This window comes from Myotis nattereri, assembly GCF_964212035.1.
Source record: "Myotis nattereri genome assembly, chromosome: 15".
In the NCBI taxonomy this organism is placed as follows: domain Eukaryota; kingdom Metazoa; phylum Chordata; class Mammalia; order Chiroptera; family Vespertilionidae; genus Myotis; species Myotis nattereri.
Genome location: NC_138090.1, coordinates 34,556,642 through 34,572,909, shown reverse-complemented (window position 1 = coordinate 34,572,909; position 16,268 = coordinate 34,556,642). Strand labels below are relative to the sequence as shown.

General features: G+C 41.2%; 1 protein-coding gene across 1 annotated transcript in view; it reads right to left on the bottom strand.

Annotated features, from left to right (window-relative positions):
* Positions 1-9,695, bottom strand: part of ZFP14 (ZFP14 zinc finger protein) — a 36,779-nt gene extending 27,084 nt beyond the window's left edge. Inside the window, exons 1-2 of the mRNA XM_081107912.1 lie at positions 9,500-9,695; positions 944-1,019 (exon numbers count right to left, since the gene is read on the bottom strand). Of these exons, the coding sequence (XP_080964038.1) occupies positions 944-1,019; positions 9,500-9,516 (93 nt within the window). The 5' untranslated portion in view covers positions 9,517-9,695. The remainder of the gene's footprint in view (positions 1-943; positions 1,020-9,499) is intronic.
* Positions 9,696-16,268: the final 6,573 nt, after the last annotated feature.

Below are 16,268 nucleotides of genomic sequence, written 5' to 3'. Positions count from 1 at the left end.
TCTCTCTCCCTTCCTCTCTGTAAAAAAATCAATAAAATATATTTTTTAAAAAAGTTAAAAATGGAACTCCCATTTGACCCAGTGATACCACTTCTAGGAATATATCCCAAGAAACCAGAAACACCAATCAGAAAGGATATATGCATCCCTATATTCATAGCAGCACAATTTACCATAGCCCATCAGCAGATGAATGGATTAGAAAACTGTGGTACATCTACACAATGGAGTACTATGCTGCTGTAGAAAAAGAAGAAATTCTTACCATTTGCAACAGCATGGATGGAACTGGAGAGCATTATGCTAAGTGAAATAAGCCAGTCAATGAAAGAAAAATACCACATGATCTCACTCATTTATGGATAATTAAGACCATTATAAACTGATGAACAAAAATAGATACAGAGCCGAGGCCGGTTTGGCTCGGTGGATAGAGCGTCGGCCTGCGGACTGAAGGGTCCCGGGTTCGGTTCCGGTCAGGGGCATGTACCTGGGTTGCGGGCACATCTCCAGTGGGGGGCGTGCAGGAGGCAGCTGATCGATGTTTCTCTCCCATCGATGTTTCTGACTATCTCTCTCCCTTCCTCTCTGTAAAAAAATCAATAAAATATATTAAAAAGGAAAAAAAAAATAGATACAGAGGCAGAGCAACATCGAACAGACTGTCAAACTACAGGGTTGGGTGGGGGGGGGGAGGGGTAAGAGATCAACCAAAGGACTTGTATGCATGCATATAAGCATAACCAATGGACACAAGACACTGGGGGGTAGGGGAGGCTGGGGGAATGTCAAGGGGGGGAAAAAGGACACATATGTAATACTCTTTGTAATACTTTTAGCAATAAAACAAATTTTTTTTAATAAAAGGAATGAGTATGTATGCATAACCTAGAAATTGACAATATGTAAAAAAAGGGAGAGAGAGAAAGAAACATCAACTTACAAAGGCCATGGTTTTGAACTGATTAGTGCTTCTCAAGATTTCTGCTGGAAAACTGCAAAATCCATATAAACCAAATCTGGAAGAAAAAGAAGCCAGGAAACCAGATGTGCCTCAGAGCTCCCAAAATTACTTATGTTAATATGAGCTTTTTTTTTTCCTTCCACTCCTGCTTCCTACCTATTTTGCACCACTACACCCATACTGATCCCATACCCACACAAACTGGAGGAGAGTTAAGGGAGTCTGAAGAAATCCAAGCCCTGAAGAAACCCAATGAACAACACTGGACTTGGTGTAGAAAGCCAGATATTTCTGCAGAAATTCTGACTAGTTCGCCATCTGACAATGTGGTCCTGACATTAGATTATTCAAACATGTTCTGAGCAATTCCTCCTGCTTCTAGTACAACTTTTCAGAGCCAAGAAAGGGCCACACCAACCAAGGAGAATCTCTTTTGAGCCCCCGGGATTCTGCCTGAACTTCATAAACACAAAGAATAACAACCACACAGACTGATCCTGGCAGCTCCTGCCACTGTAAAGCTGCACTGGCCTTTCCCCAGCCAGGGAACTCACTATTCTGTTTCCCAGTTAGGACCTCTCATAGCATGACATCCTTTGCCACTCCCTCTCTTCCAGTATCTAAACTAGGAAGGGGATTCATGACAGCTGCAGTTGGTAAAAAACAAACAGGCATTGAGAACGTTGATGTGATGGATGCTTTATACACACTACTTGTTGATCCTCAGTACTGATCTGCAATGTAGTTCTTCTCTCCTTTCAATATAAAACCGATGCTCAGGGGTCAAATCATTTGCCCAATTTCAATTATTAGATGCGAGAGCACTGTTTTGTTTTGAATCCACATTTCTCTAACTAAAAAGCCATCTTTTTCACTTTGATTTTTGCCTCTGAAGGCTAAGATTTCCACTTTACTGAGAGAAACCGAAGCAAGAACAATTAACTATAAAATAGAAATAACCTTTCAAAATATACTAAACTTCACTACTAATTATGATGATATGTATTAAAGCAACCCCCCCCCCCAAAAAAAAAAATACCTTTTTAGAGTAACTGAATTGGGAGATCTAAAAGTCTGATGATGCACCATAATAGCAAGGTCACGGTATCCTGGATAGTTTGACTCAGTGGTTAGGGGGTTGGCCAGTGGACCAAAAGGTCATGGGTTCAATTCTTAATCAAGGGCATGTACCTTGGTTGCAGGTTCCCCAGCCCTGGTGGGGGTGCATGCAGGAGGTAAACTATCAATGTGTCTTTTTCACATCAATGTTTCTCACTCTCTCCCTCTCTTCTTCCCTCCCTCCCTGTCTCCTCCCTACCATCTCTCTCTTCTCTCTCCCTTCCACTCTCTCTATAAATCAATAGAAAAAATATCCTTGGGTGAGGATTTTAGAAAAAATAGCAAGGCCATGGAAAAATGGACACTAGGTTGATCCAAATTTAGAATTACATGAAGCATCATTTAAAAACTATAATTCTAAATACCCTGTGAACCACAAACTCCACTGCTGGGAGTAAAGGAACGATTTGTATATGTACACATAAAAATGGTGGTGGAGTAAGTGGAAACTACACTGACACTCTCCCAGAACCAAAGTGGAAATATAACTGAAATACAGAAAAAAACAACCCTGGAAAACTGAAGTCAAAGGCATGTACCTTGGTTGTGGGCACATCCCTAGTAGGGGGTGTGCAGGAGGCTACTGATCGATGTTTCTCTCTCATTGATGTTTCTAACTCTCTATCCCTCTCCCTTCCTCTCTGTAAAAAAAAAAATCAAGATATATATAAAAAAAGAAAACTTCTAGAGGACATTAAGCAAGAGATCAACAACAATACAGTCATAGTAAGGGACTTTAACACCCTGCTGACTTCACTGAATGCATCTTTCAGACACACTGGATCAGATGGATTTAATTGACATTTATAAAACATTTCATCCCAAAGCTGCAGAATATACACTCTTCTCAAGTGCACATGGGTCATTTACAAAGATAAACCACATGTTAGGACTCAAAACAAGTCTGTACAAGTTCAAGAATATTGAAATTATATCAAGCATCTTCTCAGACCACAGTGGAATGAAATTAGAAATCAACTACAGTAAAACATTCAAAAACATTCAAACACATGGAGGCTAAATAGCATGTTATTAAACAATAAATGGATTACCAATGAGATAGAAAAGGAAATAAAAAAACTTCCTGGAAAAAAATGAACACACAACAACCCAAAATCTCTGGGACACAGCAAAAGCAGTCTTCAGAGTGAAGTTCAGAGCACTACAGGCCTACCTCAAAAAACAAGAAAAAATAAAAATAAACTATTTAAACCTATAACTCAAAGAATTAGAAAGAAAACAAACAGAAAACCCCAGTAAAAGGAGAAGGAAATAATAAAGATTAGAGCAGAAATAAATGACATAGAGACTAAAACAAAGAATACAAAACATCAATGAAACCTTGAAAAATAAACAAGATTGATGAACCGTTAGCCAGAATCATCAAGAAACAAAGAGAGAGGACCCAAAGAAATAAAATCAGAAATGAAAGTGGAGAAATAACAACTGACACCACAGAAATACAAAGGATTGTAAGAAAATACTATGAACAAATATATGCCAACAATCTGGACAATGTGGATGAAATGGACGAACTCCTTGAAAAATGCAATCTCCCAAAACTGAATCAGGAAGAATCGGAAAACCTAAATAGGTCAATACCAATTGATGAAATATAAGCAGTAATTAAAAAACGCCCAGCACACAAAAGCATGGGTCCAGACAGTTTCACAAGGGAGTTTTACAAAACATTCAAAGAAGAACTAACATCTATACTCCTCAAACTATTCAAAAAACAAAACAAAAACAAAAACAAGAAGGAACACTTCCAAGCTCTTATTCTGAGGCCAGCATTATCCTAATTCCAAAACCAGATAAAGACACTACAAAGAAAATGAATTACAGGTCAATATTTCTGATGAGCATAGATGCTAAAATCCTCAACAAAATATTCGCAAATCGGATCCTCCAATATATTAAAAAGATCATACACCATGACCAATGGGATTCATTCCAGGGATGCAAGGCTGGCACAATATTCACAAATCAATAAGCGTGATACATCAAATACACAAATTGAAAGACAAAAATCACATGATCATATCAATAGATGCAAAAAAAGCACTCAACAAAATCTAGCACCCATTTTTGATAAAAAAAAAAAAAAAACTCTCAGCAAAGTGGGAATAGAGGATGCATATCTCAACATGATAAAGGCCATATATGACAAACCTACAGCAAACATCATACTCAATAGGCAAAAACTAAAACCATTTCCCCCAAAGAACAGGAATAAGACAGGGATGTCCACTTTCACCACTCTTATTCAAACAGTACTGAAAGTCCTAGCCACAGCAATCAGACAAGAAGAAGAAATAAAAGACATCCAAATTAGAAAGGAGGAAGTAAAGCTCTCATTATTCGCAGATGACATGATATTGTACATAGAAAATCCTTGAAGACTCCATTAAAAAAATACTAGATTTAATAAATGAATTTGGCAATGTAGCAGGATATAAAATCAACACACAAAAATCTATGACTTTTTTGCATATAAGCATAACCAATGGACATAAGACATTGGGGGATAGGGAAGGCTAGGGGACTGTCAAGGGCGGAGGGGAAAAAGGACACATATGTAATACTCTTTGTAATACTTTAAGCAATAAAAAAAAATCTATGACTTTTTTTATACATCAATAATGAATCTCAGAATGAAAAACTAAAAAAACAACCCCAATTACCATTGCAACAAAAAAAATTAAGATACTTAGGAATAAATTTAACCAAGGAGGTAAAAGTCTTGTCCTTGTTGAAAAAAGAGATAGAGGAAGATATAATAAAGTGGAGGAATATACTGTGTTCATGGATTAGTAGAATTAACATCATTAAAATGTCCATACTACTCAAGGCAATCTACAGATTCAATGCAATCAATAGGATGGTGAAAGCCTTGGGTGGGGGTTGGGGGCGGGCTAGAAGGGGTCAGTGGGGAGGGGGGGGAAAGGTGACATATGTAATACTTTCAACCATAAAGATATTTTTTAAAAAAGATATTTGCGTAGTTATGCTGACAGGTAAGGCTTATAATGAATACAAACTGAAAATAATCTATTGGAAAAATGGTTAAACATTTGAAAATCATGCAAATATTAAAAAGTGATAATGTTGCCAGTTTTTATGTAATGGGTTAAGCTACTGTGTTAAAACAAATAAACAAACAAAACGTGTGCGGTATTAAACTATATTGACAGGAAAAAAAATTACATGTATGCCTAGAAGGACCAGTTAAAATGTTTACAGTGACAGTCAGTGATACTTATCATCATATTAAATACTATGTGAACTAAAGTATAAAAATACTCCAAAGAAGTTCAACATTTTCTTCACATCTTCTGTTAAACTAAGAGCTTATTAGAACACTAAAAAAAAAAAAAGAAGAAGAAGAAAAAACCCCTGCTATTTTTCCTGAGTGACTTTTAAATTTTAGCTTCTAATTCATGAACCAACTCTATGATTTAATTTGCTCATGTGTGTTGAAGCACTATCTAGAAAAGAATGGCGCAAAGTCCCTAACTGATGTCTTCTAAGCACTGACTGAAGTCTCATGCTGCCTCCTTCACATCTTGCTGACAAATGAGTTTATTTTGCTTCTGAACCAACCCTTTGAAGCCCTATAACAGATGCTGGACCTTCTTGTTCTTCGAGTCTCATTTTGCTTAGAATATTACTAAAATGAAAATTGTTAGGCATAAATTTTACTGTAGGAAATACATTTCCCTCCACAGAGCCTTAGGAAAACCTGGACATTGCTTGCTGACATCATATTAATATCTCTTCCCTCCTTTATGATGGATTATTAAGGCAGGAAGAATTTTTAATATAATGATGAGGCTTGGTATACTTTTGTAATTACTAATATAGGCTTTGCTGTCAGTTTTCTAGAATATAAATTTCAGCTCTGATAGTTATTACCCATATGATCTTGGACATGTTACTTAATTTTTCAGCCCTAGTTTCTTCCTATGTAAAATGCTGATATTATAGTTCTCAATCAAAGGGTTATTATGAGGATTAAAGAAGATACTACATATAAAGCACTTAAAATAGCAAATAGAAATTTAATGAAAGGCAACTATAGATGAAAAATCCTATATGCTCTTCTTCCCATAATTATTAAAGAAAATTCTCCTTGAAAGATAAATATCACATGACCTCACTCATTTGTGGAATATAATGAACAACATAAACTGATTAACAAAAACAGATCCAAAGACAGAGAAGCATCGATCAGATGCTCAAACCTCAGAGGGAAGGTAGGGGAGGGTGAGGGTAAGAGGGAGAGATCAAACAAAGGACTTGTACGCATGCATATAAGCATAAACAATGGTCACAGACACCAGGGGGGTGAGGGCATGAGTGGGGGGGAGAGGGGCAATGGAGGGATAATGACACATATGTAATACTTTAATCAATAAAGAAAGGGGAAAAAAAGAAAATTCCCCTTTTTTCCATAAAAATGAATTTCTCAGCCCTGCTCTTTCTTATAATACTATTAAGTTTCAGAGTTTCGTGTTGACCAAGCAATTCCTCCTGATTATCAACAATTTACAAAAGGGGGGCTATGTGAATGGATGAAGTAAAAGTGGCAAAATCCTCACAATTTTTGGATTAGGGTAATAGGAAAAAACATGGAATTACAACATAATAGTAACAACTAAATCTACTAAGCACTTATGTGTCCAAAGCATTATCTAAGAACTTTACATATATTTTTTCATCTATTGATAGCAATCCTATATAGTAGGTTTTATCATTATCCTCCCTTACAAACGAAGGAACTGTGGCAAAAAGAGATAAAATAAATTGGCCCAAGTTCACCCAATTCTAATGACAGGTTTAGGATTAGAACCCTGGTAATTTAGTTCCAAAGCCACTATACTAAACTGTCTCTCTTAAAACCACATAAATATTTTGCCTGAAACAAACGCATGCTGTCCAAAACTTCAAACCTCTTCTCAAATTTCTACTAATGTTTTTGCTTCTCTTCTACTAATAATCCCTTCTTTTGTTAACACAGATCTTCATTTAAAAATCTTACCAAATTACCACTCGTATCTTTCTCTGCTTTGACCTCAGGGCAGTGGCGAAGATCAAAGGCACCTAGTATGAGTCCAACTAAACTAGTCGCAACAAATCACAGTCTAAAATAAAGCTCTGTTGTTAGCCTTCCTTGCAAACCATGCAAGAGTTTAAGAAGCAGCTCACAGGAGAAATTAAATGATTGCTAAATGTTCATGTAATAGTTAGGAGGGGCAGGATGCCTACCTACATCATCTCCATTATTCACTGAGAAGGAAGAGCAAAGATCCAGATCAATAGGTAGTTCAGGTATTAAAGCCTTACTAGCTAAAAACTACATGGAAGATGCCTATTCCACAGGAACGGTTGGAATGTAGTGGGTGAGAGAGAAAGAGAGAGAGAAGCTCTTGTAAACGGTTGAGTACCAGCTGAAGGATTCAGAGGAAAGGGGAAACAATTCTGGAATGTTTACTGTTTCTGAGGTGAGAATAGGAGGCAGGGATTAATTAAAGGTTGAACACTACCATATAGTGAGAGTACTTTAGCAATTGGGTATCCCCAGTAATAAAATAAAAATAGCAAAGTGGATCTGGAGCACTTTCTTTGTAAGAAAGCTGTAATCTCTCAAAGACAAAATTGTTATGCAATTTTACAATTGCTGCATGACCTGAGTATGTGGTAGGCAGTTGGACACAGGAACAGAGAAAAACAATGGGCCAGGTACAGAAGGTTACCAAGGCAGAAGGCCCCAGGTGCTTAGCAATGGGCAAAACTGGGAAAACAAGAACCTCACTCACACCTAGGGTAACCTTTCCTCCCCTAGCATGTAGCTGGGTCATGCAGTTTAGACCCCCTGACCTTTCCTCCCCTGGCATGTTGCTAGTCATGTGGATTAGAACCCCTTAGAGCAGCGGTCACCAACTGGTGGTCCATGAGGTTGGCTACCGCTGCCTTAGAGGGAGAACTCACGAGGGGGCCAAAGGGTAACCCTTAGCATTAAGCCCACAGGAGAATGAGGCTCTGACCGACATCAGATATATCTAGGCCTCAGTTGTGCTTCAGCTCCAGGCCCAGAAAAGCAACAAAACCAGACAAGCAATGCCATGGCTGACCTCAGGACCAGCTACATTGACAAATAACCCCTGTCATGGCAACAACCAATCCTAGAGACCATGACCCTGAAAAGATACACCTGTAAAACTGATAAATATTCTATTGGGACTTTCCTCTCAGACCTCCAGATAAATCCCCTCAAGAGGGAGGACCCAGTGTGGCTTTCTCTATTGAGCACACCCTGGCCTTTCCCCACCCCTTCCCCCAGCTGCACTTTCCTTGCCTCTCTCTCTTAAGCTCCAAGGGCCCTCTTATGCCTCTGTAACTTGCTTCCTGAGCCCATTTCTTCTACAGTTCACTTCTTCTACCTCTGGGACTTCCTAAATAAACTTTCTCTTATCGATTTGAGTCTTAGCTCTGAATTTTTTCTTAGCCAGAACTCAAGTACTGAAGTTGCTGAACCAAGGTCAGGTCTGACTCCACGGGTCTAACATCTGGTGCTGTTCTTTCTCCCAACAAGGAGAAATAATGTTTCTTAATTTTGCAACTGGCTTGATCTGCCTCTTCTCTCCCAGCCTGATTAATAACAGCACTGTTTTTTCTTTTTTGAGTCCGAGCTGACTGTTCCTCTTTTACAGAAGCAAATATTCCAATGTCTGGAAAAATAACAGTAACATTTCATGGAACAAAGGGGAAACAGAAACTCATCTTGAGACAGGTATGTATCTATTAACCTATACTAGTTCCCCAAAAATGTATACTCACACTTCGAATAATTATAAAGGCAGTGTTTATTAAATTATATTTCATTTTCAAAATTTTCATCAGCTGTTACAATTGTATACATTTTTGGGACTCCCTGCATATCGATAGATTAGATATAAATTCTTTATATATAATTTATTAATAAATTATATAATTTATTATATATATATAATAAATTATATATAAAGAATTGAAATTATATATAAAGAATTGAATATATATATATATTCCTTTCTCCCTGCTTTCCTAAAGATCAGCAGGTTTGGAGAAGGAGACAGGAATCTTGGGACAGTGAGCCTTTCTTGGAGCTCAGCCCAGGCTGGCCAACTCAAGTCACAGCCTCATGCCCACACAGCACACATATACTAGAGGGAAATCTGGGAGCCTGGGGTAAAGGGGCACCCCTTCCCGGCATCACACCGAAAGGCCGGAGTACAAAGACCAGGGCTGGAATATGTCTCCAAATTCACGCCACTTTCCTCCGGAGGGTGCAATGGTTAAGCTGTGGTTTTTTGATCTATAGTTTTTCTCAGGGCTGCATCTTTTTGTTGATGGCCTTCACTCTGGGGTTCATACCTTGAACTTGGAGCCATTCTGGGCCGCCGGATCGGTGCGGCCCTGAAGCGGAAGTGCAGAGGGCACAGCAGGAAACCCAGAGCACAATTATCGTCCCAAATTCCATAGTCACAGCAACTAGGCTCACACTTAGGCCCGCGCCGCCCCCGCGCCGCCCCCGCACCCGTTTCCTCAATGTCTGCAACCTACTCACCTCGAGGTGACACCAGCAACGAAGCCCTTACAAAACTATGTGCAGAGGCCTGTGGGAAATGTAGTCTGCGGAAGGGAGGGCCTGGTGTCCGCCCCAAAGGGTTGCCGGGAGTGCGCTAAGGCGGAGCGGAGCGCTGGGCTTGAGGATGGGCTGGTTGGGGAGGGGTTTCAAGGCTGCCCGGGACTGAACTAGGTGCCCACCCTCAGCAAGGTCAGGATTGTGTTTGTTGCAGAGGAAGCTCTACCAGGGTTTAGAAAGAAGTGTTGGCTTCAGCAGGCAGCTGATAGATGATTTGTGCTAGGCACACAGACCTGAAACTTAAACCAAAACTAACTCAAAATGGATCATAGCCCTAAATTTATAGGGTGTCCCAAAATTCACGCAAGATTTGAATTTTGCGTGAGCATTAACAACAACAAAAAATAAAAGCCTAATTTTACTTGGTTTATTGAATCAGATTCTAATATCTGTTGCCCTTTGATTTCAATCCCTTCAATGTGATAAGCATTACCAAATACCAATTATGGCCCAGGAGCAGGGACAATGAAGACCAATGTAGACCACAGCTTTGCATATATGCCAGCAAAGCGGTGGAGGCCATTTACCCGATGTGCTATTCCATACATAACCCTATACTGTATACTTTATGAATCAATAAAAAATTTACATTTTTTAATTATAAACCTGTGTTTTCTATCAAAATTACTTCTTGCGTGAATTTTGGGACACCCTATATAACACAAAATTATAAAACTCTGGAGAAAACCTGTGATCTTAGGTTTGTGAATAAGTTTTTATTTTTTATTATTTTTTAATCCTCACCTGAGGATATGTTTTTTATTGATGAGAGAGAGAGAGAGAGAGAGAGAGAGAGAGAGAGAGAGAGAGATGTGCCTCCCCAACGCACCCCGAAAGAGGATGGAAGCTGCAACTTAGGTATGTGCCTTGACTGGAAATGAACTGAAACCTTTTGGTGTACTGGTGGTCACACCAACCAACTGAGCCATCCGGCCAGGGCTGTGAATGAGTTTTTAGAAATAACACCAAAAGCATGATTTGGGGGGGAAAAGTTAAACTTTATTAAAACTGAACTTTTGCTGCTGGAGTCCATTCATTGTCTTCACTAGCTGAGTTTAGACAGAGACCCCCCAAAAGCTAGTAACCTTTGAAGTTCTAGCAAAGGTCAGAACTGCACCACCCAGTTAATTTAGGTAATAATAGTTGAAGCATCCCCACCTTAGTTCACTTAATTCCTTAGATACTTATGTAGATCCTTGTTGATTATTGTTAATCAGATACTCTGCCTACTCCCAGAAATCTATTGATGAGCTAATCAGAAACTTTGTCTATTCCTGGAAATTGTTTGCTGATCTGTGTGTCATTGAAACCTCCTTACCCTAAGGGCTACTCCAGATCAATAAAAGATTGGAGCAGCCTGAGCAGTGGGGGAAGTCCTTCGGGACTTGCCGCCTGGTCCCCCAATATTGCAAAATTATCTCGTGTCTTTTTCTCTCATTTGTTGTGCGGCTCCTCTTTCAGATACCGAACCCTACTCCACGCAGAACGTGGAGGGAGTCTTACTCGACATTTTGCTGTGTAAAAGACACTGCTAAGAGGAATGAAAAGACAAGCTATAGAGTAGAAGAAAATATTTGCAAATACATATCTACATAATTATTTGTATACAGAATATATAAAGAACTTTTAAAATTCAACAGTAAGAAAATAAACAAACCATTTGAAAAATGGGATAAAGCTTTGAGCACACACCTCACCAAAGAAAATATACAGATGACAAATAAGTGTATGAAAATATGCTCAACATAATTTGTCATAGGGAATTGCAAATTAAAATGACAATGAGATATCACTGTCTTAGTTTGGGCTGCTATCACAAATTATCATAAACTGCATAATGTAAACATTTATTTCTCACAGTTCTGGAGGCTTGTCAACAAAGCAAGATCAAGACAATTGGCAAATTCATTGTCTGGTGAACGGTTTGCTTCCTGGTTTTCAGGTTATCATCTTCTTGTTTCACCTTCACTGGTAAGAGCAGAGGGCAGAGGGAGGGGAAGCACACTCTTCTTATAAGGGCAATAATTCCATTCATGGCAGCTACTAATTAAGGTGATGTGTGTTGAAGCAACCAAAAAAACCCTTTTTTTAGTGACTGAATTGGGAGATCTAAAAGACTGATGATGCCCCAGTCACCAGTTTCAAAGATTGAAGTTGAAAGGGCGAGTCATCGCACATGCCCTCGCCCGAGGAGATGGAGGAGGAGGCGATTGCCGGCGCCCCCGAGAACGAGACGGAGGATGTGGACTTCCTGTCTGGGCTGGAACTGGTCGATCTGTTGGACCCCCGGCAACCAGACTGGCCCCTGGAGCCCGGGCTCAGCTCACCCTGGGGGGGGGGGGAGGGGCTGGGACTGCACCCTCCATCTTGCCCTGGGTCCTCCATTTTTGGGGGGGCCGCCATGTGCTCAGGAGAGTGCCTTCTTCCCAGAAGTCCAGGCCCCTGCCGGCCACGCCCAGGATTTCTTTAAACTAACCAATGACAATCAAGGGACGTGCGCGCCAGAGAGATGACCACATCCTGTGTAACAAGACCCAACTCGCGCCTGGCCATTCGGCAGAGCCCACAGTCCCCTCCCCTGCCCTTACTATAAAACCCACAATCCCATCAGGCCTCGCTTTCTCGCGGCCACTGGGCTTACTGTTGTTGCATCGGTGAGTGTGGTCAAGGAGCCGAACCAGTTCGAAATGAAGGACTCTTTGCTTTTGCATCGGACTTGCTGGCTCCCTGATGGGCTTTTTGGGAACCTTGAAATCTGGGCACAACAGAAGTAACCCTCATGACTTAATTAGTACCCAAAGTCCCCTCCTCCTAATAGCATTACATTGGCTTTCAACATATGAATTTAGTGGGAAAATAAACATTCAGTTCATAACAAACCAACTATTAGAATTACTAAAATAAAATCTACACTAATAAAAGAGAAAAATGGTAATTGGCGTATGGCGATACCGTTTTCATTGGCTAATCAGGGCTATATGCAAATTAACTGCCAACTAAGATGGCAGTTAACTGCCAACAAGATGGCGGCTAATTTGCATATGTAGGCACAATGCAGGGAGGTGAAAGGGAAAGCAGGAAGAAGCCCCCTGCCACTGACAGTGATCTGAAACCCAGGGGGGAGCTAAGAGCTGGGAGGCAGGGCAAAGGCAGCCCCAGGGCCGCCTTTGTCCTGCCCCCCAGCCATGATCGGAGAATCAGGCGCCTTTGCCGCCCTGGCCAGTGATAGCAGGAAGTAGGGGTGGAGCCAGCGATGGGAGCTGGGCAAGGTCGAAGCTGGCAGTCCCAGGAGCTAGGGATCCCTTGCCTGGGCCAAAAGCGAAGCCCACGATCGCGGCGCCCCCCGCTGCCACTGCAGGTCCCCGCTGCCTGGGCCGGACGCCTAGGCCAGAGGCGTTAGGCCTGGGCAGGGGCGGAGCCTGCAACCGCGGGGAGCTGGGGGTCCCCTGCCCAGGCCTGACACCTCTGCTGGAGGCCTCAGGCCTGGTCAAGGGGCCGATCCGGTGATTGGTGATCGGAGGGTGATGAGGGTCAACTCCTCTGGCTGAGGCATCAGGCCTGGGTGGGGGGCGGAGCCGGGGACTGGGGGGATATGATGGTCCCCTTGCCCAGGCCTGAAGCCTGGGTCAGAGGTGTCAGGCTTGGGTGGGGGGTGGAGCAAGCGATCAGAGGGAGATGGGGGTCCCCTGCCCAGGCATGATTCCTGGACCAGAGGCCTCAGGCCTGGGCGGGGGCCAGAGCCAGTGATCGGGGGGAGATGGAGGTGCCCTGTCCAAGCCTGACACCTCTGGCGGAGGCGTCAGGCCTGGGCAAGGGGCCGATCAGGCGATCGGAGGGTGATGGGGGTCAACGTCTGAGGGCTCCCAGTATGTGAGAGGGGCCAGGCTGGGCTGAGGGACACTCTCCCCCCCCCCACACACACACACCCAGTGCACGAATTTCGTGCACCGGACCCCTAGTATATGTATAATATTAATTGCTGGTAAGGATAGAAAGTATCAGGAATGAATCTCATTTATTTCTAAAGGGAATGCAAAGTAAGTACAGCTACTTTGAAAGAAAGTTTAGTAATTTCTTTTTTTTAAATATGTTTTTATTGATTTCAGAGAGGAAGGGAGAGGGAAAGAGAGATAGAAACATCAATGATGAGAGAGAATCACTGATTGGCCACCTTCTGCATGCCCCCCACTGGGGATTGAGCCGGTAACCCACGCATGTGCCCTTGACTGGAATCGAACCCGGGACATTTCAGTCTGCAGGCCATGCTCTATCCATTGAGCCAAACCAGCTGGGTCAGTTTAGTAATTTCATATAGACCTAAACGTAGTTGTACCATATGATCCAGCAATAAATAGCAAGTCTTAAAGAAGTAATATGCACAAATGCAAATTGCTAAGTGAAAGAATGTAGTCTGGAAAGTCTATATGATCCACTTATATAAAACTCTGAAAAAAGCAAACAACAGAGAAATAAAACAGTTTACTGATTGCCAGAGGTTTAAGGATTTTGGAGAGTTGAATATGGTGAAGCATAGGAGAATATTTTAGATTGGTGAAACTACTCTGTATGTAACTATAGTAGTGGACACATGACACTGTGCATTTGCCCAAATCCATAGAACATCACAGCACAAATAGTAAATCTTAATGCATACATATTTTTTTTCTTCTTAATTTTTTTAAATTAAATCTTTATTGTTCATATTATTACCGTTGTTCCTCTTTTTTTCCCCCATAGCTCCCCTCTACCCGGTTCCCACCCCACCCTCTGCCCTTATCCCCCACTCCCCTCACCACTGTCCTCATTCATAGGTGTACGATTTTTTTCCAGTCTCTCCCATACCCCCTACACCCTTTCCCCCAGAGAATTGTCAGTCCACTCCCTTTCTATGCCCCTGTTTATTCTGATCATCAGATTATTTATTTATTTATTTATTTATTTATTTATTTATTTATTTTTAGTAGTGTAATTTTTTTATATATATATATATTTTTTATTGATTTTTTACAGAGAGGAAGGGAGAGAGATAGAGAGTTAGAAACATCGATGAGAGAGAAACATCGATCAGCTGCCTCCTGCACATCCCCCACTGGGGATATGCCCGCAACACAGGTACATACCCTTGACTGGAATCGAACCTGGGACCTTTCAGTCCGCAGGCCGACGCTCTATCCACTGAGCCAAACCGGTTCTGGCCATCAGATTATTTATTAACTTGATTTTTAGATTAACTTGCTGATAGATGTGTATCTGTTGTTCATCATTTATATCTTTACCTTTTTCTTCTTCTTCCTCTTCTTAAAGGATACCTTTCAGCATTTCATATAATACTGGTTTGGTGGTATGAACTCCTTTAGCTTTTCCTTATCTGTGAAGCTCTTTATCTGACCTTCAATTCTGAATGATAGCTTTGCTGGGTAAAGTAATCTTGGTTGTAGGTTCTTGCTATTCATCACTTTGAATATTTCTTGCCACTCCCTTCTGGCCTGCAAAGTTTCTGTTGAGAAATCAGCTGACAGTCCTAAGTATATGCCCTTGTAGGTAACTGACAGTTTTTCTCTTGCTGCTTTTAAAATTCTCTCTTTGTCTTTTGCTCTTGGCATTTTAATTATGATGTGTCTTGGTGTGGTCCTCTTTGGATTCCTTTTGTTTCTGGTTCTCAGTGCTTCCTGGACTTGTAAGTCTATTTCTTTCACCAGGTAGGGGAAGTTTTCTGTCATTATTTCTTCAAATAGGTTTTCAATATCTTGTTCTCTCTCTTCTTCTGGCACCCCCATAATTCGGATGTTGGTATGCTTGAAGTTGTCCCAGAGGCTCCTTACACTATCTTCATATTTTTGGATTCTTTTTGTTTTTCCAGTTGGTTGGTTTTTGCTTCTTCATATTTCAAATCTTTGACTTGATTCTTGCGATCCTCTAGTCTGCTGTTGGATCTCTGTATAATATTCTTTATTTCAGTTAGTGTATGCTTAATTTCTAGTTGATCCTTTTTCATAACCTCGAGGGTCTCACTAGAGTTATCAAGGGTCTCACTAAATTTATTGGCAGTTTCTAGAAAATTCTTGAAAAACCTTATAACCATAGTTTTGAACTCTATACACAGTAGTTTGCTTTCCTCAATTTCTGTCATTTGTGACTTGTTTCTTTGTCTCCACATTTTGGCTGCTTCCCTGTGTTGATAGAGTAGCTTTTTGTGCTAGGTGTCCTATAGGGCCCAGTGGCTCAGCCTCCCCAATTACCTGAGGTGGACACTCTTGGTGCACCCCTTTGTGGGCTGTGTGCACAGTTTTATTGTAGTTAAGCCTTGATTGTTGTAGGTATCACTAGGAGGAATTGACCTTCAGGCCAATTGGCTGTGAGAATCAGCTGTGTCTATGGTGGGAGAACTTCTGTGCTGGAGACACCCTTCTGGGGCAAGACTTGCTTCAGTGCGGCTTTGGTGCTCACTGAGTTTGCCCCCTGAGTGTGTCCCTTATGGATCTGAGGAGTTGTAATCTG